The sequence below is a fragment of the Anolis sagrei genome, chromosome 8, assembly GCF_037176765.1.
Source record: "Anolis sagrei isolate rAnoSag1 chromosome 8, rAnoSag1.mat, whole genome shotgun sequence".
Taxonomy (NCBI): Eukaryota; Metazoa; Chordata; class Lepidosauria; order Squamata; family Dactyloidae; genus Anolis; species Anolis sagrei.
The window spans coordinates 4652174-4679799 of record NC_090028.1 but is presented as its reverse complement, the minus strand read 5'-3'; the positions used below and the strand labels follow the sequence as shown (position 1 = coordinate 4679799).

At 43.6% G+C, this 27626-nt stretch overlaps 1 protein-coding gene across 1 annotated transcript; it reads left to right on the top strand.

The window, feature by feature from the left end:
- On the top strand, nucleotides 1–26846 carry LOC132777433 (chymotrypsinogen 2-like). The gene is made up of 7 exons (XM_067470977.1): nucleotides 1–87; nucleotides 3444–3547; nucleotides 5365–5444; nucleotides 12827–12905; nucleotides 21301–21481; nucleotides 24270–24403; nucleotides 26643–26846. Exons 1-7 carry the CDS (start codon nucleotides 36–38, stop codon nucleotides 26802–26804), a joined length of 792 nt encoding a protein of 263 aa, XP_067327078.1. The 5' UTR covers nucleotides 1–35; the 3' UTR covers nucleotides 26805–26846.
- Nucleotides 26847–27626: the final 780 nt, after the last annotated feature.

Genomic DNA, 27626 nt, shown 5'->3' with positions numbered 1-27626 from the left:
CTCTTCCATCAATCCTATTCCTTTAACGGATCAACATGGAACTCGTCTGGCTCCTCGTCTGCTTGGCCTTCTTTAGTGCCGCCAATGGTGAGCTCCAGTTGGGAAAATAAACTGGTTCCCAGTTTGTCCCAGTTTCTGGGCGAAGGCAACACAATGCACTCCATGCTATGCAATCCTGGGAGTTATCATTTGGTGAGGCAGAGGAGTCAAAAACTTTATCATACTACATCTTCCAAGATTCTCTAGCATTGAGCCATAGCTGGTGCCAAAGTGTGTTAGGAATTGTGGGAATTGAAGTTCAAAACATTTGGAGGAGGGCCAAAGTTTGCCCATATCTGGTTTAAAGCTAGCATGACATTCTTTGGGATCCAGACTGAGGGATAATAATAATAATAATAATAATAATAATAATAATAATAATAATGGGTTGTTGTAGGCATATTCTAGAGGCATTCTCTCCTGACGTTTCGCCTGCATCTATGGCAAGCATCCTCAGAGGTAGTACAACAACCCAGTGATTCCGGCCATGAAAGCCTTCAACAATACAATAATAATAATAATAATAATAATAATAATAATAATAATAATGGGTTGTTGTAGACGTATTCTAGAGGCATTCTCTCCTGACGTTTCGCCTGCATCTATGGCAAGCATCCTCAGAGGTAGTACAACAACCCAGTGATTCCAGCCATGAAAGCCTTCAACAATACAACAATAATCTGAACATGAGAAAGGACTCCCTGGCTGTGAGAGCTGTTCAGCAGTGGAACTCTCTGCCCCAGAGTGTGGTGGAGGCTCTTTCTCTGGAAGCTTTTAAACAGAGGCTGGATGGCCATCTGTCAGGGGTGCTTTGAATGCAATATTCCTGCTTCTTGGCAGAATGGGGTTGGACTGGATGGCCCATGAGGTCTCTTCCAACTCTAGGATTCTAATACTAACTGCAAAGACTCTGGCACAACCAGTCAAGGGGGTCCCAGTGGTGGTCGGCACACTGGGTGCAGTGCCTCATGACCTTGGCCTGCACTTAAACACAATTGGCACTGACAAGGTTACCATCTGCCAGCTTTAGAAGGCATTATTCGCCGATACATCACACAGTCCTAGACACTTGGGAAGTGTCCGACGTGTGATCCAATACAATAGCCAGCAGAGTGATCTTGTTATCTGTGTACTAATATTGTTGTGTATCTAATAATAATAATAATGATAATGATAATGATGATGATGATGATATCATTTGCTGTGACATACTGTGTTTTTGTGTTAGTAAAATAATAATAATAATAATAATAATAATAATAATAATAACAACAACTGCAAAGACTCTGGCACAAGCCAGTCAAGGTGGTACCAGTGGTGGTCAGCACACTGGGTGCAGCACCTCAAGACCTTGGCCTGCACTTAAACACAATCGGCGGTGACAAGATTACCATTTGTCAGCTGCAAAAGGCTACCTTACTGGGATCTGCACGCATTATTCGCCAATACATCACACAGTCCTAGACACTTGGGAAGTGTCCAACGTGTGATCCAATTCAACAGCCAGCAGAATGTCTGCTGTGGACTCATCTTGTTGTGTTTCAAGTAATAATAATAATAATAATAATAATAATAATAATAACAATAATAAATATATTTATTCATTTACATTATTTCTATCCCGCCTTTCTCAAGCCCAAATAATAACTTCCAAATTCAGACTGGCAGATTTTTGGAGTACAATAATAATAATAATAATAATAATAATAATAATAATAATAGTCACAATAATAGTTTTGGAGCACAAGACTCCTGACCTCAGTGCTTTAACCCACTGCACCACCAGTACACAGCAATATTAGTACACAGATAACAAGATCACTCTGCCGGCTATTGTACTGGATCACACATCGAACCCTTCCCAAGTGTCTAGGACTGTGTGATGTATCGGCGAATAATGCAGTCATGCCGGGCGCTCCATGCAGTCATGCCGGCCACATGACCTTGGAGGTGTCTACGGACAACGCTGGCTCTTCGGCTTAGAAATGGGGATGAGCACCACACCCCAGAGTCAGACATGACTGGACTTAATGTCAGGGGACTACCTTTACCTTACTAATAATGATGATGATGATATCATTTGCTATGACATACTATGTTTTTGTGTTAGTAAAATAATAATAATAATAATAATAATAATAATAATAATAACTGCAAAGACTCTGGCACAAGCCAGTCAAGGTGGTCCCAGTGGTGATCGGCACACTGGGTGCAGTACCTAAAGACCTTGGCCTGCACTTAAACACAATCGGCGCTGACAAGATTACCATCTGTCAGCTGCAAAAGGCTACCTTACTGGGATCTGCACGCATTATTCGCCAATACATCACACAGTCCTAGACACTTGGGAAGTGTCCGACGTGTGAACCAATACAACAGCCAGCAGAGTGAACTTGTCTGCTGAGGACTCATCTTGTTGTGTTTCAAATAATAATAATAATAATAATAATAATAATAATAATAATAATAATAATAATATATTTATTCATTTACGATATTTCTATCCCGTCTTTCTCAAGCCCGAATAACAACTTCCAAATTCAGACTGACAGATTTTTGGAGCACAATAATAATAATAATAATAATAATAATAACAACAACAACATAATAATAATAATAATAATAATAATAATAACAATTTCTATTGTTGTCAGTTAATGTTTATTGTTTTGTTTTATGAGTTTATTTATTGTTGTATTTGTTATGCTGTTGTTTTGCTGTTGTATTTGGCCTCGGCCTCTGTATGTCACACCGAGTCCTTCGGGAGATGTTAGCAGGGTATAAATAAAGGATAATAATAATAATAATAATAATAATAATAATAATAATAATAGTCACAATAATAGTTTTTGAGCACAATACTCCTGACCTCACGATCATGTTAAAAAACCAAGTATGGATCGTTGACGTTGCAATCCCAGGCGACAGCAGGATTGATGAGAAGCAAATGGAAAAGTTGATAAGGTACAAGGATTTAAATACCGAACTGCAAAGACTCTGGTATAAGTCAGTCAAGGTGGTCCCAGTGGTGATTGGCACACTGGGTGCAGTACCTCAAGACCTTGGCCTGCACTTAAAAACAATCGGCGCTGCACACATTATTCGCTGATACATCACACAGTCCTAGACACTTGGGAAGCGTCCGACATGTGATCCAATTCAACAGCCAGCAGAGTGTGTGCTGTGGACACATCTTGTTGTGTATCAAATAATAATAATAATAATAATAATAATAATAATAATAATAATCCTAGACACTTGGGAAGTGTCCGACGTGTGATCCAATACAACAGCCAGCAGAGTGACTTTGTTTGCTGTGTACTAATCTTGTTGTGTATCAAATAATAATAATAATAATAATAATAATAATAATAATAATGGATCCATCTCCCTTTCCCGGTCAGGCTGCGGTGTCCCGGCCATCGAACCCGTCCTTAGCGGCTATGCAAGGATTGTCAATGGAGAAGAAGCGGTGCCCGGATCGTGGCCCTGGCAAGTCTCCTTGCAGGTAAAAAGCTACTACAAGCAGTCCCCAAGTTACAAACAAAACAGGTTGTGTAGGTTTGTTCTTAAGCTGGATTTGTGTGTAAGTTGGAACAGGTACATTTTGAACTGTAACTCCAGCCAAATATATACAGATATACGTATATTTGGATGGAATTACAGTTAAGAAATGATGCCGCTGCTGAACTTGCTGACCAAAAGGTCGGCAGTTCAAATTCAGGAGCAACGTTCTTGCAGATGGTCAATTCTCTCAATTCAGAAGCGACTTGCAGTTTCTCAAGTTGCTCCTGATATGAGAAAAAACCCAACTTGATATGGATACCAAATCTCCCTCTCTCTCTCTCTCTCTATATATATATATATATACTAGCCGTCCCCTGCCATGCATTGCTGTGGCCCAGTCTGTGTATATGTGTTTTGCGTGTGTGTGTATATTTGTGTATATATGTGTTTGTGTGAGTATATATGTGTGTGTGTATGTGTGTATATATATTTGTGTATTTGTGCGTTTATATGTGTACATGCATATTGTGTATATGTGTGTGCTTGTCTATATGCATATTTGTGTGTATATATGTATGTAATATGTATATATGTATATATTTGTGTATATAAGTGTGTTTTCATGTATATATATATATATATAGGTGTATATGTGTGTGTGTGTATCTGTGGATTTGTCTGTTTACATGTGTACATGCATATTGTGTATATGTGTGTGTTTGTCTATATGCATATTTGTGTTTATATATGTATGTAATATGTATATATGTATGTGTGTGTATATATTTGTGTATATATATGTGTTTGTGTATGTGTGTGTATATATTTGTGTATTTGTGTGTTTATATGTGTACATGCATATTTGTGTGTATATATGTATGTAATATTTATATATGTATGTGTGTATATATTTGTGTATATATGGGTGTGTATATATATGTGAGTGTATATATTTGTGCATTTGTGCGTTTATATGTGTACATGCATATTGTGTATATGTATGTGTTTGTCTATATGCATATTTGTGTGTTTATATGTATGTAATATGTATATATGTATGTGTGTGTATATATTTGTGTATTTGTGTGTGTTTTATGTGTACATGCATATTGTGTATATGTGTGTGCTTGCCTATATGCATATTTGTGTGTATATATGTATGTAATATGTATATATGTATGTGTGTATATATGTGTGTGTATTTGTGCATTTATATGTGTAAATGCATATTGTGTATATGTGTGTGCTTGTCTATATGGATATTTGTGGGTATTTATGTATATATGTATGTGTGTGTGTATATTTGTGTATATATGTGTGTTTGCGTGTGTGTGTGTGTGTGTGTGTGTATATATATATATATATATATATATATATGGGTGTATATATGTGTGTGTGTATATATTTGTGTATTTGTGCATTTATATGTGTACATGCATATTGTGTATATATCTGTGCTTGCCTATATGCATATTTGTGTGTTTATATGTATGTGGATATGTATGTGTGTGTGCATGTGTGTATGTATATGTATGTGTGTATATGTGTGTGTGTTTGTGCAAATATATGTGTGTGTTATGAATGTGTGCATGTGCATATGTATATGAATGTATGTGTATATGTATATATGGTGTATTTTTGGGGTTTTTAAGTCTGTTCTGCAGGGGTTTTGTGTGTGTGTGTGTGTGTGTTTATGGGTGATGGACACTCTTTGGACTGTTAAGTGTCTTGTGTTCAAATTTCGTGTCAATTCGTCCAGTGGTTTTTGAGTTCTGTTAATCCCACAAACGAACATACATCTTCCTTTCTGCTTCCCAGGACAACACCGGTTTCCATTTCTGCGGCGGTTCTCTGATCAACGAAAACTGGGTGGTGACCGCTGCCCATTGCAGCGTCAGGTAGGAGAGAGACCACTCATGCCATTTGGAAGCAAATGAGTCATTTATTTATAATTATGACTGGGTAAAGATGTCTCCAAGCTACGTTGGAGAGACTGGGCCAAAAGATAAGATGGGTAGGACTTTGATTGTGGGTGGACTACAACTCCCATCAACCAGGGTCAATTCCCACCAAACCCTGCCAGTATTTAAAGTTGGTTATGTTGAGTCTGTGTGCCAAGTTTGGACTAGATCCCTCATCAGCAGGGCTCACGGTGCTCTCTGGATGTGGATGAACTACAAATCCCATTATCCTCTGTAATTTCCCCTTGACCTCCTCCAGTCTTTAAAGTTGGTCATGTTGAGTCTGTGTGCCAAGCTTGGACCAGATCCACCTCCAGTGAGGTTCACAGTGCTCTTGTATATGGGCGAACTACAACTCCCATCATCCTCTGTAATTTCCCCTTGACCTCCTCCAGTCTTTAAAGTTGGTCATGTTGGGTCTGTGTGCCAAGCTTGGATCAGATCCACCTCCAGTGAGGTTCACAGTGCTCTTGTATATGGGAGAACTACAACTCCCATCATCCTCTGACATTGTCCCTCCAAAATCCCTCCAGTATTTGGCCATGATCGGTCTGGACCAGCTTGGACCAGATCCATCGCTAGTGAGGTTCACAGTGTTCTTTCCATATGTGTGAACTACAACTCCCATCATCCTCTAACATTGCCCCTCCAGTATTTAGTCATGATGGGTCTGTGTCCCAAGTCTGGATTAGATCCATTGCCAGCAAGGTTCATAGTGCTCTTTACATATGGGTTAACTACAACTCCCATCATCCTCTAACATTGCCCTCCAGTATTTGGTCATGATGGGTCTGTGTGCCAAGCTTGGACCAGATCCATCACCGGTGAGGTTCACAGTGCTTTTTGCATATGGGCGAACTACAACTTCCATCATCCTCTAATATTGCCCTCCAGTATTTGGTCAGGATGGGTCTGTGTTCCAAGCTTGGACTAGATCCATCACCAGTGAGGTTCACAGTGTTCTTTGCATATGAGTGAACTACAACTCCCATCATCCTCTGACATTGCCCCTCCAGTGTTTGGTCATGATGGGTCTGTGTGCCAAGTCTGGATTAGATCCATCACCAGCGAGGTTCATAGTGCTCTTTACATATGGGTGAACTACAACTCCCATCATCCTCTGACATTACCCCTCCAGTATGGGTCTGTGTGCCAATCTTGGACCAGATCCATCACCAGTGAGGTTCACAGTGCTTTTTGCATATGGGAGAACTACAACTCCCATTGTGCTCTCTCGTTGCATATGTTGGAACTGTAGCTTTATTGGGATGCAATTTAAACCTTTAATGGCTGCAAAGGAAAAGATAATATGTGGCCCTATCAGAAAGCAAAATGTATCATGTTAGATTAGCCAAACTCAGGGGCTAATGTTAGATTAGCCAAACTCAGGGGCTAATCTTTCCTTTCAAGGAAAGGGGGATCGACCTGATCAAGCATCTTCCTGGAAATAGTCTTATTTTGGGAAACGATGAATAATTTACAACTCATTGATCGGTTCTTTGAAGGTGATTGCTATCCATTGAGATGGGTATATATGTTAAGGGTCATTAAATCAGGCTTGGGAAGGGAAAGAGGGAATGGATTACCTATGTTATATTTCAAGGTAAGAGGAATCCTTGTGAAGGAGAGAATATTTCATTTCTTAAAAGTCAGCAAAACAGCATGCTATTAAAATTTTATCACAGAGAGACACAGTCAGGGTCATACAAGGGGCGTTGATTAAAGATTTCCCCTGTGGACCCCACCGGAGTGGAAATCATCTGTCGGATAGATGGCAATCTGTTTAACCTCAGCAGCCTGAAAGCCAAAACCAAGGTTACAACACCTGTTATAGAACTCCAGTATGCTGATGACAGCGTCATCTGTGCACATTCAGAAGAAGACCTACAAGCCACTCTAAACACCTTCGCAGAAGCATACGAGAAGCTCAGCCTGTCATTGAACATCGAGAAAATCAAAGTGCTCTTCCTGCAGTCACCAGGCAAGCCCTCTCTAATGCCAAAAAAGCAGCTTAATGATGTAACATTAGAAAATGTTGAGCATTTCCGCTCCCTTGACAGCCACCTCTCCACCAAAGTCAACATCGACACCGAAATACAACACCGCCTGAGCTCTGCGAGTGCAGCATTTTTCTGAATGAAGCAAAGAGTGTTTGAGAACCGGGACATCCGTAGGGATACCAAGGGGCTTGTTTATAAAGCTATTGTCCTCCCAACCCTGCTGTATGCCTGCGAAATGTGGACTGTCTACAGACATCAACACTGACACCCAAATGCAACACCGCCTGAGCTCTGCCTGTGCAGCATTTTTCCGAATGAAGCAGAGAGTGTTTGAGGACCGGGACATCCGTAGGGATACCAAGGGGCTTGTTTATAAAGCTATTGTCCTCCCAACCCTGCTGTATGCCTGCGAAATGTGGACTGTCCACAGACATCAACATTGACACCCAAATGCAACACCGCTTGAGCTCTGCGAGTGCAGCCTTTTTCTGAATGAAGCAGAGAGTGTTTGAGGACCGGGACATCCGTAGGGAGACCAAGGGGCTTGTTTATAAAGCCATTGTCCTCCCAACCCTGCTATATGCCTACGAGACGTGGACTGTATACAGACGTCACATGCAACTCCTGGAACGATTCCATCAGTGCTGCCTCCGGAAAATCCTGCAAATCTCTTGGGAAGACAGGCGGACAAGCAAAGAAGCAAAGACCACCAGCATTGAAGCGATGGTCCTCCGCCATCAACTCTGCTGGACTGGCCACATTGTCCGGATGCCCGACCGCTGTCTCCCAAAGCAATTGCTCTACTCCAAACTCAGGAATGGAAAATGGAATGTTGTTGGGCAGGTAAAGAGATTGAAAGATGGGCTCAAAGCCAACCTTAAAATATCTGGCATAAGACACTGAGAACTGGGAAGCCCTGGCCCTTGAGCGCTCCAGCTGGAGGTCAGCTGTGACCAGCAGTGCTGCAGAATTTGAAGAGGCACGAATGGAGGGTGAAAGAGAGAAACATGCCAGGAGGAAGGCGCGTCAAGCCAACCCCGACCGGGACCACCTTCCACCTGGAAATCAATGCCTTCACTGTGGGAGAAGATGCAGGTCAAGAATAAGGCTCCACAGCCATCTACGAACCCACAAAAATAGTCATCAAGGAAGACCATCTTACTCGTCCAATGAGGGATCGCCTAAGTAAGTAAGTATTCCTCATAGTCACCTATGGATGTGAGGACTGGACCATAAGGAAGGCTGAGTGAAGGAAGAGAAGTGCTTTGGAATTATGGTGTTGGAGGAAAATGCTGAGAGTGCCTTGGACAGCGAGAATATCCAACCAGTCCATACTCCAGGAAATAATGCCCGGCTGTTCACTGGAGGGACGGACATTAGAGGCAAAGATGAAGTGCTTTGGTCCCCATAGTGAGAAGACAGGAAAGCTTAGAGATTTTTTCTTGGAAATCCATCCCACTCCGTACTGATCCCAAAATACTGTGAGCGTGAGTTGGGCACGTGCCTTCTTTATTATTATTATTATTATTATTATTATTATTATTGTCTTTATTTGTAGAATCATAGAATCAAAGAGTTGGAAGAGACCTCATGGGCCATCCAGTCCAACCCCCTGCCAAGAAGCAGGAATATTGCATTCAAATCACCCCTGACAAATGGCCATCCAGCCTCTGCTTAAAAGCTTCCAAAGAAGGAGCCTCCACCACACTCCGGGGCAGAGAGTTCCACTGCTGAACGGCTCTCACAGTCAGGAAGTTCTTCCTAATGTTCAAATGGAATCTCCTCTCTTGTAGTTTGAAGCCATTGTTCCGCGTCCTAGTCTCCAAGGAAGCAGAAAACAAGCTTGCTCCCTTGTACCCCGCTAGCATCTCCCGAAGGACTCGATGCGGCTTACAAAGGCCTCAGCTTCAAAACACAACATAACAATTCACAACCTAAAGCAAATTAAAAACAGTTAAAGCAATATTGAACAACGAGCAATAAACAATGCATCAAGACACAATAAAACTGGGCTGGGCCAGAGTAATGGGTACAAGCTTAAAGTGCTGATGTGACAGGTGCTATGTAAGGATTTTAGGGTAGGTGCAGTGTGCCAGCAATCTCAATTCTAGCAAAGTGCTTCTGGGACTTGTTGTTGGAGTTTTCCTATTCTGGGTGGGAAGGTACATCGGAACAGCCAGGTCTTTAAGATCTTTCTAAAGACTGCCAACGTAGGGGCCTGTCTAAGATCTTTGGGGAGGGAGTTCCAGAGTCGGGGGGCCACCACAGAAAAGGCCCTGTCTCGCGTCCCCACCAAGCGCGCTTGAGACGCGGGCGGGATCACAAGCAGGGCCTCTCCAGATGAACGAAGTGAGTGAGTGGATTCATAAACGGAGATGCGGTCACGCAGGTAGGCAGGTCCCAAACCGTTCAGGGCTTTGTAGGTAAGCACCTGCACCTTAAATTGGGCTCGGAAAATAAACGGCAGCCAGTGGAGCTCCTTGAACAGGAGGGTTGACCTCTCTCTGTAAGGAGCCCCAGTTAACATCCTGGCCGCTGCCCATTGGACCAATTGAAATTTCCGAGCCGTTTTCAAGGGCAGCCCCACGTAGAGCGCATTACAGTAGTCCAATCTAGAGGTGACCAAAGCATGGACCACCCCGGCCAGATCAGCCTTCGCGAGGTACGGTCGCAGTTGGCGCACGAGTCTTAGTTGTGCGAAAGCCCTCCCAGACACCGCCGACGCCTGAGCCTCAAGCGTGAGCGATGAATCCAAGAGGACTCCCAAGCTGCGGACCTGTGGTTTCAGGGGGAGTGTAACCCCATCCAACACAGGTTGCCATTCTATACCCCGATCCGGTTTACGATCGACCAGGAGGACCTCTGTCTTGTCGGGATTGATCTTCAGCTTGTTCCTCCTCATCCAAATAGACATTGGAGACGGTGAGTCAGGATGTTTCCATTACATTGACTGGACTTGAGTCTCAGGATCAGAGTGATGGACCCAGCTTTCCTCCTATCTGTTGACAAAGTCTTCCTGGTTTCTTTCCATGGCACATCATTCTCAAGAGAGCCTGAGAGTATTCGACTCATTCCTGCTTCTGGAAAGGTGTGAGCAGCCAGGGAACCCATCGAGCAGATCTCTTATGCATGGGAAGATGGTCTTGGATGATTCTTTCCATGGACCCCACACTCATTGTGACGTTTTGGGCTCGGTGGCGAATGGTTATGCTACGATTATCCAAAATGGGGACCTCCACTTGCTGGATGGTGTGTTCCTCAAGAGCAGAGTAGGGTTGTCCTGGAATTGGAACTGTTTGTAACGAAGTCCGACCACATTGGAATGGACAATGCGAGTTCTTGACTCCATCCTATGATGGGGAATCCTCACCATCAACCTCTTTCATCTCATCGAACGTCTCCTTTGGTGTGCAGCCTTTCAAGGAAAGGAACTTGGTGACTGCTCTGTATTCCGCTGGGTCCATTCTCAATCCTCACTCTACTTCCACACCTGAAAAATCAAGACCATTCTCAGTTCTGGGTTGTAAATTGGCACATAACCTATAGAGATGTATATCATTACATAGGTGCAGTTTCAGCATCCTGTGTTAAGTAGAAATGGGTCAGGAGAAAGCATTAATGAACGTTCCTCGTATATAGGGAGATATGACCCTTGGAACAGTGTGAACCTGAGCTGTATATCACTGTCAAATCCCCCAAAGGCACGTAATATATATTCTTGCAATGCTTAAGAAACTCTTTCTCAATCTCAGCCTTTTTTTGGTTTATATTTTCTATATTTATTCCACCATCTGCTCCAATGTTCAATGTGAGGACGATGGTGGGCGGGTGGAGAAACTGGATTTTAAAAAAAATGAAGTAGATCAGAGTGCCGAAAATGAACGGATCTGGTTTGCATGAGAAGGAAGAATATTCGACCAATTTGAGCCCCCATCTGTCCTCTCCAAGGATTGCATCCACACTTTAGAACAAATGCAGTTTGATGCTGCTTTAACTGTACTGGCATGGCAGTCCCAGGAGATTTGAACCTCTTTTTCTTGCACTGCTAGATTGTATGAATTTATTTAAGCCATGCTTTTTGCAATCAGGTAGCTTCCCCAGGTTGCAGACTCTAACAATGGCAATCATCGTTAGAGTCTTTAGACCCGCCCCTTTCCCCAGGGTTTCGGAGGCAAAGGAGGACCCTTGTTCAGTCTCACTGTTTGAAGCCTAACAGCAGGACGTGTGGGATTCTCTTTCCCACCTGCACAAAGGCTTCACTTCTCATAGCTCTGCCGGGGGGAGTAAAGGGATAGTCCCACAGCTGTTGCTATTTATTTATTTATTTATTTGTCGTGTCAGGGCAACCAGTCAATTGTATTGCACTTCTAACAGAACAAAACAAACAAACAAACAAAACACAGAATTTGCAAGTTTGGTAGTTGGTTAAATGTCCTTTGACAAGTATCTGGCCACTAGGAGTGCCTCTGGTGTTGCCACAAGAAGGTCCTCCATTGTGCATGTGGCAGGGCTCAGGTTGCATTGCAGCAGGTGGTCAGTGGTTTGCTCTTCTCCGCACTCGCATGTCATGGATTCCACTTTGTGGCCCCATTTCTGAAGGTTGGCTCTGCATCTCGTGGTGCCAGAGCGCAGTCTGTTCAGCGCCTTCCAAGTTGCCCAGTTTTCTGTGTGCCCAGAGGGGAGTCTCTCATCTGGTATCAACCATTGATTGAGATTCTGGGTTTGAGCCTGCCACTTTTGGACTCTCGCTTGCTGGGGTGTTCCAGCGAGTGTCTCTGTAGATCTTAGAAAACTATTTCTAGATTTAAGTCGTTGACGTGCTGGCTGATACCCAAACAGGGGATGAGCTGGAGATGTCACTGCCTTGGTCCTTTCACGTGAGAGGAAGTCACAGGAAGGAGGGAGCAAGCTTGTTTTCTGCTGCCCTGGAGACTAGGACGCAATGGAGCAATGGCTTCAAACTACAAGAAAGGAGATTCCATCTGAAAATGTGGAAGAACTTCCTGACTGTGAGAGCTGTTCAGCAGTGGAACTCTCTGACCCAGAGTGTAGTGGAGGCTCCTTCTTTGGAGGCTTTGAAACAGAGGCTGGATGTCCATCTGTCGGGGGTGCTTTGAATGAGATTTTCCTGCTTCTTGTCAGGATGGGGTTGGACTGGATGGCCCTTGAGGTCTCTTCCAACTCTATGATTCTATGATTCTAAGACTAAATGTCATGTCTGCCTATTCCAAGGCTGCACAGCTATTGCTGTAGAGAAGTTCTTCTCAGTATTGACACAGAATCCCATTTGTGATCCTTTGAATCTATTGGTTTGTGCAGGACAAGCCATCTCGTGGTGCTGGGTGAATTTGACCAACGCAATTCCGGCGAAGACGTTCAAGTCCTCAAGATTGAAAAGGTAGGTGAGACAAAACCAGATTCCAAAGAATATCTCTTTTGTTACCAAAATCATGGATTCTTTGCTCCAGGATCAGAATCTATTAGATTGGAGATCAGTATGGGTTGATGGTTCCCATTTTCGCCGTAAATCTGCTGGAGTTTCAAACCAAAATTGACAAAGTGCTATCCAAGGTGCTAATGTATTGGGAGAAAGGAATTCAGTACTTTGGAGAGCTCCGGGCCCATCCAAACAGGCCTTAAAATGCATGCTCTCCTGCTTTTTCAAGTGGGGTGTCCAGATGAGGCCCCACAGAAAAGAGAGTGCTTTTGGCACACAGCAGGAAACTCTGTTTCTAATCCCTCATCCAAACTAATCTAATCCCCCATCCAAACAAGTTGGTGCAAGAATGGACAAAGTGGTAGCTTGTTGTGGCTGAGCTAGTTTCTGACGATGAGGATGATGGGATTCAGATTCCTGTTGGGTTTCAGCTTCCTGGCTCTTTGTCTGTGCCTCAAATCTCTGAGCCTGCTTCCGAGGCTCTCACAGACAGTGCAGTGTCAACACAGCCGTTCCTACCACAAAGGAATTTTAACAAAGGAGATAGCGAGCAGGTGCCTTCCCACGGTGATACCGAAAGTGTAGATAAGGATTTGACCCGAGAAGCTTGCCTTGATCTCCGGGTCAGGCGGAGTTCACGTCTGGCAAGCAGACGGGAGGCTAGCTCGGTGCGAGGTCATCGCAATGCTTTTATGATGCTGAGAGTCTAATGTTTTGATGCTAGAAAGGTATTTAGGCCTCCTGGAAACTCTGTGAAAGCGTCAGTTCAACGTAGCTTACTAGCCTGAAAGCTTCATGGAATAACCTTAGCCTGGGAAGCAGTACTCTTGGGATTTCTTGCATTGTGATTCTTGGGGCAAATGTTTCATTGCTTGTACCTGGGACTCTGGTTTGAACTTTGCCAATAGGATTATGTCTCCTGCTTTTACCTGAAGATCTTTGGAACTGTATTCTGCATTTAACCTTAATCTCTGGGACTTTGCAATGCTTATTCTTTATTTTGACTTGGATTTTTCCCTCAATAAACTGTAAAACTACAGCTCTTGTGTGGTGGTGTTTAGAAGCAAGGTGAAGCCTACTCTGAGTTGCAACACAGCTGTTATTGTTGTTGATGATGATGATGGAATCAGAGGAACACTTCATCACAAAGCTGGTGGGAAAGGCTAATCTGCACTTGCACCAGGAACTACTTTTGTGAATCTAGTCTTAGGCTAGACCTACACTGTCATATAATCCAGATTATCAATCAAATAATCCACATTATCTGCTTTGAACGGGATTTTATGAGTCTACACTGCCATATGATCCAGTTCAAAATAGATAATCTAGATTTTATATGGCAGTGCAGATAATAATAATAATAATAATAATAATAATAATAATAATAATAATCTAAACCTTTATTTATACCCCGCTACCATCTCCCAAAGGACTCGGTGCGGCTTACAAGAGGCCGAGCCCAAATACATCAGTAAACAACAATAACAACAATACAACAATAAATGAACTCAAAACAAAGCAATAAAAACAAAGCAATAAACATTAACAAAACACCACGACACGTTAAAACCTATGGCAGGGCCAAATGTAATAATTAAAAATTTTAAAATATGCTGGGCATGACCAAGTGAAAAGGATAGGTATTTGGAGGGGGATGGGGTGTGCAGACATCTTGGATCTCTAGTAAAGTGCATTTGGGGACATATTGCTTGGAGTTTCCTTATTCTGGGAAGGCACACAGGAACGACCAGGTTTTCAAGCTCCTCCTAAAAACTGCCAGCGTTGGGGCATGCCTGATATCCTTAGGGAGATAGTTCCAGAGTCGAGGGGCCACCACCAAGAAGGCTCTGTCCCTCGTCCCCACCAATCGCGCTTGCGATGCAGGTGGGATTGTGAGTAAGGCCTCTCCAGATGATCGAAGAGATGTGGGTTCATAAACAGAAATGCAATCATGCAGGTAGGCGGGTCCCAAACCGTTTAGGACTTTGTAGGTAAGCACTTGCACCTTGAATTGGGACTGGAAAATGAACGGCAGCCAGTGGAGCTCCTTAAACAGGAGGGTTGACTTCTCCCTGCAAGGAGCACCATGCAGCCTAAGCTTTGCTCTGAAGTTCTGGACTTTATCTGAGAGCGGTTCCAGGCAAGGAAGAAGTCCATGCAGATCTGGGTTTTAAACAACCCGAATCAGGGCAGTCTTCTGTTCCCCCACTGGCCCGAAAACCCACGCTTTTAGCACTGGGTGCTCCCAGAACCTTCTGGGAGAACACCCAGACACCCTAACACCCTCCCCAAGACCTCCAAAAAGCATTTAAAAAATAAAAGAACTTACCCGGCCACCATTAGCATGGTGCCGAAGCTCTCCTGGCACGTAGGAATGATGCACCAGGAGAGCTCCAGCATCATGTTAATGGCAGCCGGGTAAGTTCTTTTATTTTTAAAGGGTTTTTGAAAACCCATGCTTTTGGCACTGGGTGCTCCCAGAACCTTCTGGGAGAACACCCAGACACCCTAACCCCCTCCCCAAGACCTCCAAAAAAACCTTTAAAAATAAAAAAACTTACCCGGCCGCCATTAGCATGATGCCAAAGCTCTCCTGGCGCATAGGAATGATGCACCAGGAGAGTTCCGGCATCATGTTAATGGCAGCTGGGTAAGTTCTTTTATTTTTAAAGGGTTTTTGGAGGGTGTTGGGAAGGGGGTTAGGGCATCTGAGTGTTCTCCCAGAAGGTCCTGGGAGCACAGCTGGACACCCAGTGCCAAAAGCGTGGGCTTTCGGACCAGTGTGGGGACAGAAGGCTGCCCTGATTCGGGTTTTTGAAACCCGGATCAGCGTGGACTTCTTCCTTTCCTGGAACCGCCCTCAGATAAAGTTCAGGACTTCTGCAGTGCCATACAAAATCCAGATTATCCACTTTGAACTGCATTATATGGCAGCATAGACTCATACAATCCAATTCAAAGAAGATAATGTGGATTATTAAATGTTGTTGTGCTATTGTTAATGTTTACTGCTTGTTTTTTTGTTTATGAGTTTCATTTTATTGTTTTGTATTGCTGCTGTTGTTGTTTTGCTGATGTATTGTGGGCTCGGCCTCATGTAAGCCGCACTGAGTCCCTTGGGGAGATGGTAGCGGAGTACAAATAAAGTTTTATATTATTATTATTATTATTATTATTATTATTATTATTATTATTATTTGATTGATATTGGATTATATGAAAGTGTAGATCTATCTTAAGACTAGATTAACAAAAGTTGTTCCTGGTGCAAGTGCAAGTTAGCTTTCCCCACCAGCTTTGTGATGTAGTGTGCCTCTGATTCCATCATCATCATCATCATCATTAGCTACCACTTTGTCCATTCTTGCACCAACTTACTTCATATCCCTAGTTTTATTGCCTCTCTTCCCCTTTCTTTGCCTATCTTCCTTTTCTGTTTGTGGGCTTCCTTTCTCCAATCCTCCTTACCATTTGAGAGTCACATTTATGGCCTTTGATGATAATATCCATAAATCCTGCCAAGTGCACAGAAACTATTCAAATTTGCAAGAATGTGCAAAGAGAGGTGTTTAGGGCTTGAAAAAGATGGCAAGTGAGTCTTGTCTTCTTCTGATATGGAGAAATTACAATAGCCTCGATGTCATCCTCTTGGCTTCTATTACATTTTCAGCCTTGATTTGTAGGGCTGGGCGGTTTCATTCGTTAATTTCGTAATTCGTTATTGATTCGTATTTAAATTAGCTTACGATCCGATATTGAGCCATGCAGGAGCAACTAAAAATCGAAAAGAATTTTTCAATTTATTTCGTAATTGGTTCGTAATTGGTTCGAAATCGTTTCGAAATCGTTTCGAAATCGTTTCGAAATCGTTTCGAAATTGTTTCGTTATTATTTCCGTATGTCTGGTGCAAGTTTTACAGTTGTTGTTTGTTTTATCAGTGATAAAAAAATAAATTATCACACCAATAGTCAACAATAGAGGGAGAGGGAAGCTTCAGAAGTTCCCCCTGTCCCATTTGGAGGTTTTTTTAGCGTATTGCGCCATCGCGTCCGCCATTAACGAATCAATTCGAAATTTACAAAATTTCGTAAATAATGAATTTTTTTAAAAGAAAAATTCGGAATTCTTTTAAAAAACGAAACACAATGGACCCCCTAAAAACGAAACGAGTTTAGAAACAATTTTTTCCGTTGTTACCCAGCCCTATTGATTTGCTCTCAGACCCATTTGTTGGTTGATAGCTGTAGTGAATTTTAGATCTATTTTGTATTTTTGGTGTGTAGCTCTAGGTTACAATATGGCTGATAGGGAAGAATTGGCTCAAATAGGGTAGCAACAGTGAAGGCAGGATTAATTTGCATATGGGAAGCCGATTGGTCGTATGCAGATGAGAGTACGCCAGGATTTGAAAGGCCGCTGAGCCAGAATGGCAGTTACAGAACTGAACATTCTAAAGGGGTAGAGTCATGTTTGAAAGAAGCAGTTAGAGTTTGTCAGTTAGAGAAGTGGGGAGAGTTAGAAATCTCGGTTAGAGAGAAGCAGTCAGGAAAATAGAGCTCAAGGTTTAAGGAAAAATAAGAAGGCGTCAGTGTGGCCTAAGTCAGAAAATAGTTCAGCCAAGGGTATATGAAGAAAGTAACATATTTGTTGATGTGAGATAGTGAGAGTTTCATAAGAAAAGTTAACTGAGTGAATGATACTGAATGTAAGACTCGAGACTGTAACAAAACACAAATATAACCATAAAGCATTGGAACCAGAAGCTATAAATAAACTTTGTTACTTCGTTGCTTACCGGAGTGTCTCAAGCATGTGATATAAAGTACAAAGGTTTAACAGCTCACAAGAAAGCTCCAGCCAATTTAAAAGGGAAACTGCAGCAGTACAAGGCGGTAAAGGGATTTAGAAAGGAAATTCTTTTCCCCCTCACTGAGTCAAGAAGAAAGGTACTTGTAACAGGACAGAAACAGAGTACGTCCCAGGTATTAAAGTGGCGACAGAAAACTACATATGTGGTGTGGCATTACGTATTCAGTTATGTGCAATGTTACGCCCCACAATAGCCACCAAACTCTTCTCTCAAACGCATTCATTCTCTTTCAATCAGCTTTCTTCATCACGACTCATTCTTGCCATTTACAGCGTATCAACAATTACTTCCAATGCTGCCAATTTTCACAGAATCATTTTTGATACTCCCTTATTTGTACCAATAGGAAGATATCAAGTATTCCTCGCTTCAATTGCCAAAAAGTCTCCATACCATTATGCATTACAGTTCTCCATTTGCAATAACCCTTTCCTTATGTATAGACCAGCGTTTCTCTACCTGGGGGTCGGGACCCCTGAGGGGGTATCTGAGGGGTCGCCAAAGACCATCAGAAAACACAATATTTTCCTTTAATCATGGAGGTTCTGTGTGAGAAGTTTGACCCAATTCTATTGTTGGTAAGGTTCAGAATGCTCTTTTATGTTAGGTGAACTATAAATCCAAGTAACTACAACTCCCAAATGTCAAGGTCTATTTTCTCCAAACTCCACCAGTGTTCACATTTGGGCATATTGGGTATTCGTGCCAAGTTTGGTCCAGATCCATCATTGCTTGAGTCCACAGTGCTCTCTGGATGTAGGTGAACTACAACTCCAAATCTCAAGGTCAATGCCCACCAAAACCCGTCCAGTATTTTCTGTTGGTCATGGGAGTTCTGTATTCCAAGTTTGGTTCAATTCCATTGTTGGTGGAGTTCAGAATGCTCTTTGATTGTAGGTGAACTATAAATCCCAGTAACTACAACTCCCAAGTGACAAAATCAATCCCCACCAGTATTCAAATGTGGGCATATTGGCTATTTGTGCCAAATTTGGCCCAGCAATTGAAAATACATCCTGTATATCAGGTATTTACATTATGATTTATAATAGTAGCAAAATTACAGTTATGAAGTAGCAACAAAATAATTTTATGCTTGGGGGTCACACAAGATGAGGAACTGTATTAAGGGGTCATGGTATTAGGAAGGTTGAGAACCACTGGTATAGACCATGCTTCTTTATGTTTCTTTTAACTTTTCAGCTCAAACACTCACACTCAAACACTCATATTTATCACACACATGCTCATAAAACTGGGCTGTGTCTCCATTCTAGGTGGCACTTTGTTTACCCAGCAGGGTGTTCTGATCAAATAAACCTGTTGATTGATCTCCCTGCCTTCAGTGTCTGATATGAACAATAACCCTAGAACAGTGGTTCTCAACCTTCCTAATGCCGTGACCCCTCAAGTTGTGGTGACCCCCAACCATAACGTTGTTTTTGTTGCTACTTCATAACAGTCATTTTACTACTGTTATAAACATAATGTAAATATCAGATATGCAAGATGTATTTTCATTCACTGGACCAAACTGGGCACAAATACCCAATGCACCCACATGTAAATGCTAGTGGGGTTGGGGGAGGATTGATTTTGTAATTTGGGAGTTGTAGTTGCTGGGATTTATAATTCACCTATAATCAAAGAGCATTCTGAACTCCACCAGCGATGGATTTGAACCTAATTTGCCACACAGAACCCCCCTGACCAATGGAAAACACTGGAAGGGTTTGGTGGGTATTGACCTTGAGTTTGGGATTTGTAGTTCACCTATATCTAGAGCAGTGCTTCTCAACCTGGGGGTTGGGACCCCCAGGGGGGTCGCAAGGGGGTGTCAGAGGGGTCACCAAAGACCATCAGAAAACAGTATTTTCTGTTGGTCATGGGAGTTCTGTGTGAGAAGTTTGGACTAATTCTATCATTGGTGGGGTACAGAATGAACTTTGATTGTAGATGAACTATAAATCCCAACAACTACAACTCCCAAATGTCAAGGTCTATTTTCCCCAAACTGCACTAGTGTTTACATTTGGGCATATTGGATATTCATGCCAAGTTAGGTCCAGATCCATCATTGTTTGAGTTTCTGGAGGTAGGTGAACTACAACTCCCAAACTCAAGGTCAGTGCCCACCAAATCCTTCCAGTATTTTCCCTTGGTCATGGGAGTTCTGTGTTTGGTTCAATTCCATTGTTGGTGGAGTTCAGAATGCTCTTTGATTGTAGGTGAACTATAAATCCCAGTAACTACAACTCCCAAGTGACAAAATCAATCCCCACCAGTATTCAAATGTGGGCATATTGGCTATTTGTGCCAAATTTGGCCCAGCAATTGAAAATACATCCTGCATATCAGGTATTTACATTACGATTTATAATAGTAGCAAAATTACAGTTATGAAGTAGCAACAAAATAATTTTATGCTTGGGGGTCACACAAGATGAGGAACTGTATTAAGGGGTCATGGTATTAGGAAGGTTGAGAACCACTGGTATAGACCATGCTTCTTTATGTTTCTTTTAACTTTTCAGCTCAAACACTCACACTCAAACACTCATATTTATCACATGCATGCTCATAAAACTGGGCTGTGTCTCCATTCTAGGTGGCACTTTGTTTACCCAGCAGGGTGTTCTGATCAAATAAACCTGTTGATTGATCTCCCTGCCTTCAGTGTCTGATATGAACAATAACCCTAGAACAGTGGTTCTCAACCTTCCTAATGCCGTGACCCCTCAAGTTGTGGTGACCCCCAACCATAATGTTGTTTTCGTTGCTACTTCATAAAAGTCATTTGACTACTGTTATAAATCATAATGTAAATATCAGATATGCAAGATGTATTTTCATTCACTGGCACAAATACCCAATGCAACCACATGTAAATGCTAGTGGGGTTGGGGGAGGATTGATTTTGTAATTTGGGAGTTGTCGTTGCTGGTATTTATAATTCACCTATAATCAAAGAGCATTCTGAACTCCACCAGCGATGGATTTGAACCCAATTTGCCACACAGAACCCCCATGACCAACAGAAAACACTGGAAGGGTTTGGTGGGTATTGACCTTGAGTTTGGGATTTGTAGTTCACCTATATCTAGAGAGCACTGTGGACTCATGCAATGGTGGATCTGGACCAAACTTGGCACAAATACTCAATATGCACAAATGTGAACACTGGTGATTCTTGGGGAAAATAGACCTGGACTTTTGGGAGTTGTAGTTGCTGGGATTTATAGTTCATTATAATCAAAGAACATTCTGAACTCCACCAATGATAGAATTGGCTCAAACTTCCCACATGGAATCCCCATGACAATCAGAAAATACTGTGTCTTTGGCGACCCCTCTGACACCCCTTCGTGACCCCCTCAGGGGTCCCGATCCCCAGGTTGAGAAACACTGCCCTAGAAGTTTGGGCTACTTGGTAATAAATAGATGGAGAAGGCAGTGCATCCCAACCATATCCTTCCCTTTGGCAGGTTTTCAAGAATCCGAAATTCAACCTCTTCACCATCCGGAATGACATCACCCTGCTGAAGCTGGCCTCCCCGGCCCGGCTGTCGGCCCGCATTTCCCCCGTCTGCCTTCCCCAGGCTGGTGATGACTTCCCCGGCGGCATGACCTGCGTCACCACCGGATGGGGGCTGACCAAGCACACCAGTAAGGACTGTGGGGAAAGGCAATGGGGAAGCTGTGGGTTGGCACATGCAGGAGAGAGGGAAGTCTTCATTCATCCATTCTCTGCAATATTTTTTATTTAAGTGTTTATTTATAAAGACGTTGACATACTGCCTTTGAGTCTCACCTCCTCCATAAGTGGCTTCGAGGTGGTTTATAACAATAACACAAAATACAAGGAAGGAAAAAAAGAAAAAAAGATAGCACCATTAGTAGACGAATTAAACCTACTGGTAAAATATATATTGTATTGTCGAAGGCTTTCATGGCTGGAATCACTAGGTTCTTGTGGGTTTTTTCGGGCTATAGAGCCATGTTCTAGAGGCATTTCTCCTGACGTTTCGCCTGCATCTATGGCAAGCATCCTCAGAGGTAGTGAGGTCTGTTGGAATTAGGACAATGGGTTTATATATCTGTGGAATGGCTGGGGTGGGGCAAGGAGCTCTTCTCTGCTGGAGCTAGGTGTGAATGTTTCAACTGACCACCTTCATTAGCATTTGAAGGCCTGCCTGAGCCTGGGAAAATCTCTTGCTGGGAGGTGTTAATCTGTGCCTGGTTGTTTCCTCTCTGTTGTTTTGCTGTTGTAATTTTAGAGTTTTTTAATACTGGTAGCCAGATTTTGTTCATTTTCATGGTCTCTTCCTTTCTGTTGAAATTGTCCACATGCTTGTGGATTTCAATGGCTTCTCTGTGTAGTCTGACATGGTGGTTGTTGGTGTGGTCCAGCATTTCTGTGTTCTCAAATAATATGCTGTGTCCAGGCTGGTTCATCAGGTGCTCTGCTATGGCTGACTTCTCTGGTTGAAGTAGTCTGCAGTGCCTTTCATGTTCCTTGATGCGTGTCTGGGCGCTGCGTTTGGTGGTCCCTATGTAGACCTCACTACCTCTGAGACCAACAGACCTCACAACCTCTGAGGATGCTTGCCATAGATGCAGGCGAAACGTCAGGAGAAATGCCTCTAGAACATGGCTCTATAGCCCGAAAAAACCCACAAAAATATATATTGTCTTCACAGACAGGGGCGGCTCATCCATTACGCAAAGTAAGCGGTCGCAGAACACTTTTTTTTGCCAGGGGCGCAGAGGCGTCTCTGTAAATGCCCCTCGACCGCCACTTGAGGAGCGCCCCCTCAGCTCACAACAGCCCTAGCAGTCCGGGGGGAGCCTCGGCTTTCTTGGGATCCTCTTCCCAAAGGGGTCAGGCCCTTGAGCCTCGCCTAGCCCCTCTCGTTCCTGCTCCACCCGGCCACCGGGTGCGCGAGCAGAGCCGGCGCTCAATCGTTCTCTGCATTCGATCCCTTCCCCATGACCGGCTCCCTTTCCCGATCCCCCGAAGCTCCACCCACCTCCTCTCCTCTCCCCAATCCACGGGTGGGCCAAGGGGCGGAGCCGCCGTGCCTGGCCCGCTTCAGGTCCGGAGGCATGGCTGAAGACCCCAGTGTGCGCACCAAAAGTCGCCTCTTCTCCTGACTTTCTCTTCAGCCATTGGGACCGAGAGAGAGAGATTGAGAGAGAGAGAGAGAGAGCGCCCCTCCGGCTGGAGGTATCTCCCACCTCCGCTCCCTCCTTTGTTTTTGCGCCTACCTTCAAGAAAGGTGGGCATCTCCACCTCTGTCTCTCTCTCTCTCTCTCTCTCTCTCTCTCTTGGTCCCAATGGCTGAGGAGAAAGTCAGGAGAAGAGGTGACTTTTGGTGCACACGCCGGGGTCTTCAGGCATGCCTCTGGACCCAAAGCGGGCCAGGCAAGGGAGCAAGTGCGGCAAGTGTAGTTACTGGGATGTGTAGTTCACCTACAATCAAAGAGCATTCTGAACTCCACCAATGATGGAATTGAACCAAATATGGCACACAGAACTCCCACGACGAACGGAAATTATATATCAATGATTGGTTGGGGGGGGGCACCAAAATACTGTTTGCTTACCTTTGAAAAGTACCTAGGGCCGCCTCTATTCACAGACTACATAAAGGATTTAAAAAAACCACTACAAGGTATTAACTATGGTGAGCATTAGAATTATTGGAAACAGAGATGGCTATTGTGTTGTTGAAGGCTTTCACGGCCAGAATCACTGGGTTGTAGGGCTGGGCGGTTTCGTTTTGTTAATTCGTAATTCGTTAATAATTCGTTATTTTTTTAATTACAAAACGATAATGAACCATTCTGGAGCAATTTTTTAAAAAATCGAATTTTTAAACACGTTTTGTAAATGCTTCGTATTTCGTTATTGTATTCGTTTTGTTATTGTTCTGAGGTCGTTTCGTTATTATTTCCGCATGTCTGGGGCAAGTTTTATGGTTGTTTTTTGTTTAATTAGTGAAAAAAAATTATAATATCACACCAACAGTCAACAACAGAGGGAGAGGGAAGCTTCAGAAGTTTTTGGAGGTTTTTTAGCGTATTTCGCGGTCGCGTCCGCCATTAACGAATCGATTCGTTATTGTTTCGGAAATCGATTCGTTAATGTTTTGTAATTTTTTTCACATTTACGAAATTTCGTAAATATCGAACTTTTTAAAAGGAAAATTTTGTAATTATTTTAAATAACGAAACGCAAAAACCCCCAAAAAACAAATCGATTTTAGAAACAAATTTTTCCGTTGTTACCCAGGCCTACTGGGTTGCTGTGATTTTTCCGGGCTGTATGGCCATGTTCCAGAAGCATTCTCTCCTGATGTTTCACCCACATCTATGGCAGGCATCCTCAGAAGTTGAAGGGTCCCCTATATAGAACTTTTGGGAAACCTCTTCTCCTGTCTTACCTTTGCAGATAAGGATACTCCAGACAAGCTGCAGCAAGCAAGTCTTCCCTTGTTGACCAACGAGGAGTGCAAGAAATACTGGGGAAACCGCATCGCCGATGTGATGGTCTGTGCTGGGGCCGCAGGAGCCTCATCCTGCATGGTATGTGCCCCCATCACTCAGGACCTCCTCCGAGTAACACTTTCCCATGGAAGTCATGCCATGTCACTTCCAGCTGCCTTTTGTTGTCAAAACTAAAGCTGGATGGAGAATGGGTTGCCTTTAGGTATCTCATCCATCTCCAAGGCTTGACTCACCTTTACCTCACAGGCTAAGAGGGCTGAAGACCTTGTAGAACTACAGTCCCCAGGATGCCATAACTTTAGAGTTGGAAGAGATACCTAAAGGTTATGTAGTCTAACTCGAAAGTCATAAAAGTCATCTAGTCCAACATAAAGGACATCTAGTCCAACATCTACCTCTAAAGGTCATCTAATCCAACCCCTGGTCCTAAAGCTAATCTAGTCCAATGTACAGCTCTAAAGGACATCTAGTTCAACTTACAGCCCTAAAGGTCATCTAGTCCAACCTCAAAGATAATCTACACCAACCACAGGCCTAAAGGTCATCTAATCGAACCCCAAAGGTTGCCTAATCCAACCCTCAGCCCTAAGGGACATCTAGTCCAACCCCAAAGGACATCTAGTCCAACATACAGCCCTAAAGTTCATCTAGTCCAACATATAGCTCTAGAGGTCATCTAGTCCAACCTCAAATTACATCTAGTCAAACATACATCCCTAAAGGTCATCTAGTCCAACCTCAAAAATTATCTAGTCCAACATACAACTCTAGAGGTCATCTAGTTCAACCCCAAAGGTCATATAGTCCAACATACAGTCCTAACGATCATCTAGTCTAATCCCAAAGGACATCTAGTCAAACATACAGCTCTAAAGGTCACCTAGTCCAACCCCAAAGGTCATCTAGTCCAACATACAGTCCTGACAGACATCTAGTCCAACCCCAAAGGTCATCTAGTCCAACACACAGCTCCAAAGGTCATCTAGTCTGACATACAGCCCTAAAGGTCATCTTGTTCAATCCCAAAGGTAATCTAGTCCAACTCCTAGGCCTAAAGGTCATCTAGTCTAACCCCAAAGGTCATCTAGTCCAACATACAGCCCTCAAGGTCATTGTGTCCAGCCCCTAAGATCATTGAGTCCAACATACAGCCCTAAAGCTCATCTAGTCCAACATACAATCCTACGGTCATCTAGTCCAATGCATAGCCCAGGCAGGGATCCTACAGCTAAAACATCCTCTAGAGTTGGCTGTTAGATATCTGTGGGCCCTTCCATATCGTCATATAACCCAGAATATCAAGACGGAGAATCCAGAATATTTGCTTTGATCTGGGTTATCTGAGTCTACACTTCCATATAATCCAGTTCAATGTGGATTTTATTTATTTATTTATTATTTCCGTCACTTTTACCCCGCCCTTCTCACCCCCGGGGGGGGGGGGACTCAGGGCGGCTTACAAAGGAAGGCACAATTCGATGCCTTGTCACATATACATACATATATAAGCAAATTAAACAATTACATATTAAAAATTTAAAAACATCACTACACAAAATACAATAACACAGTAGTAGGCTAATCCTGAGCTCAGCGTTCGAAGTTTTGTAAATCCATTCCGTCTCATCAAATTCCAGCTCGTCATCAGGTCTTTCTTTAGCTGCCTTGATGTCCAAATGCCTGGTCCCATATCCAGGTTTTCAACTTTTTCCTAAATGAAAGGAGGGACGTTGCCGATCTAATCTCCCCGGGGAGTGAGTTCCACAGGTGGGGGGCCACCACCGAGAAGGCCCTGCTCCTCGTCCCCGCCAATCTCACTTGTGATAAAGGCGGGGTCGAGAGCAGGGCCTCCCCGGAAGATCTTAGGTTCCGAGGTGGGACGTAGAGGGAGATCCGTTCGGACAGATACACTGGGCCGGAACCGTATAGGGTTTTGTAGGTCAAAACCAGCACTTTGAATTGTGCTCGGAATTGGATCGGCAGCCAGTGGAGCTGACACAACAGGGGGGTGGTGTGCTCCCTGTATGTCGCTCCGGTGAGCAATCTGGCTGCCTCCCGCTGGACCAGTTGGAGTTTCCGAGCAGTCTTCAAAGGCAACCCCATGTAGAGTGCGTTGCAGTAATCCAATCGGGATGTATACAGCTGTGTGGAAGGGGCCTGTGAGTGCATCTACACGATTGAATGGATGTAGATTGAGCTGCCATGGCTCAGTGCTCCAGCATCCTGGTTGTCCAGCTCAGGGGTCAAGGGCCCACTCCCCATCCTTTCCCCACAGAAACCCATCCCTGATGTTCTCCCTTTGTTTCGTTGCTTGCAGGGTGACTCGGGAGGTCCGCTGGTGTGCCAGAAGGATGGGGCTTGGACGTTGGTGGGCATAGTCTCCTGGGGCAGCTCCACTTGCTCCCCGTCCAGCCCGGGGGTCTACGCCCGCGTCACGGAGCTCCTCCCCTTCATCGAGGAGACCCTGGCCCAGAACTAAGCCGGACTTTGACTACCGAACAATAAAGCCAGCATCGTCTCATTCTCTTTTGCGTCCTTTATTCTTGTTCAGCAATTTACATTTATTCAAATACAGTCACGCTGTCTTCTTCTAGGACAGCGTCATAATATTAAATTTATATTCAATGGTATATTAATAATATTGTTATTTAATTCAGGGCGACCGTTGCTACACACAATATAGAATCATAGAATCAAAGAGTTGGAAGAGACCTCATGGGCCATCCAGTCCAACCCCATTCTGCCAAGAAGCAGGAATATTGCATTCAAATCACCCCTGACAGATGGCCATCCAGCCTCTGCTTATAAGCTTCCAAAGAAGGAGCCTCCACCACACTCCGGGGCAGAGAGTTCCACTGCTGAACGGCTCTCACAGTCAGGAAGTTCTTCCTCATGTCCAGATGGAATCTCCTCTCTTGTAGTTTGAAGCCATTGTTCCGCGTCCTAGTCTCCAGGGAAGCAGAAAACAAGCTTGCTCCCTCCTCCTCCCTGTGGCTTCCTCTCACATATTTATACATGGCTATCATATCTCCTCTTAGCCTTCTTTTCTTCAGGCTAAACATGCCCAGTTCCCTAAGCCGCTCCTCATAGGGCTTGTTCTCCAGACCCTTGATCATTTTAGTCGCCCTCCTCTGGACACATTCCAGTTTGTCAGTATCTCTCTTGAATTGTGGTGCCCAGAATTGGACACAGTATTCCAGATGTGGTCTAACCAAAGTGGAATAGAGCATGGGGAGCATGACTTCCCTACATCTAGACACTATGCGCCTATTGATGCAGGCCAAAATCCCACTGGCTTTTT

Bases quoted from the DNA above. Each gene is read 5' to 3' on its own strand.
- LOC132777433 (XM_067470977.1), top strand. From the start codon at position 36: ATGGAACTCGTCTGGCTCCTCGTCTGCTTGGCCTTCTTTAGTGCCGCC. The intron at 88-3,443 runs GTGAGCTCCAGT...TTTCCCGGTCAG, and splicing joins CTTCTTTAGTGCCGCCAATG to GCTGCGGTGTCCCGGCCATC. The intron at 5,445-12,826 runs GTAGGAGAGAGA...TGGTTTGTGCAG, and splicing joins GCTGCCCATTGCAGCGTCAG to GACAAGCCATCTCGTGGTGC.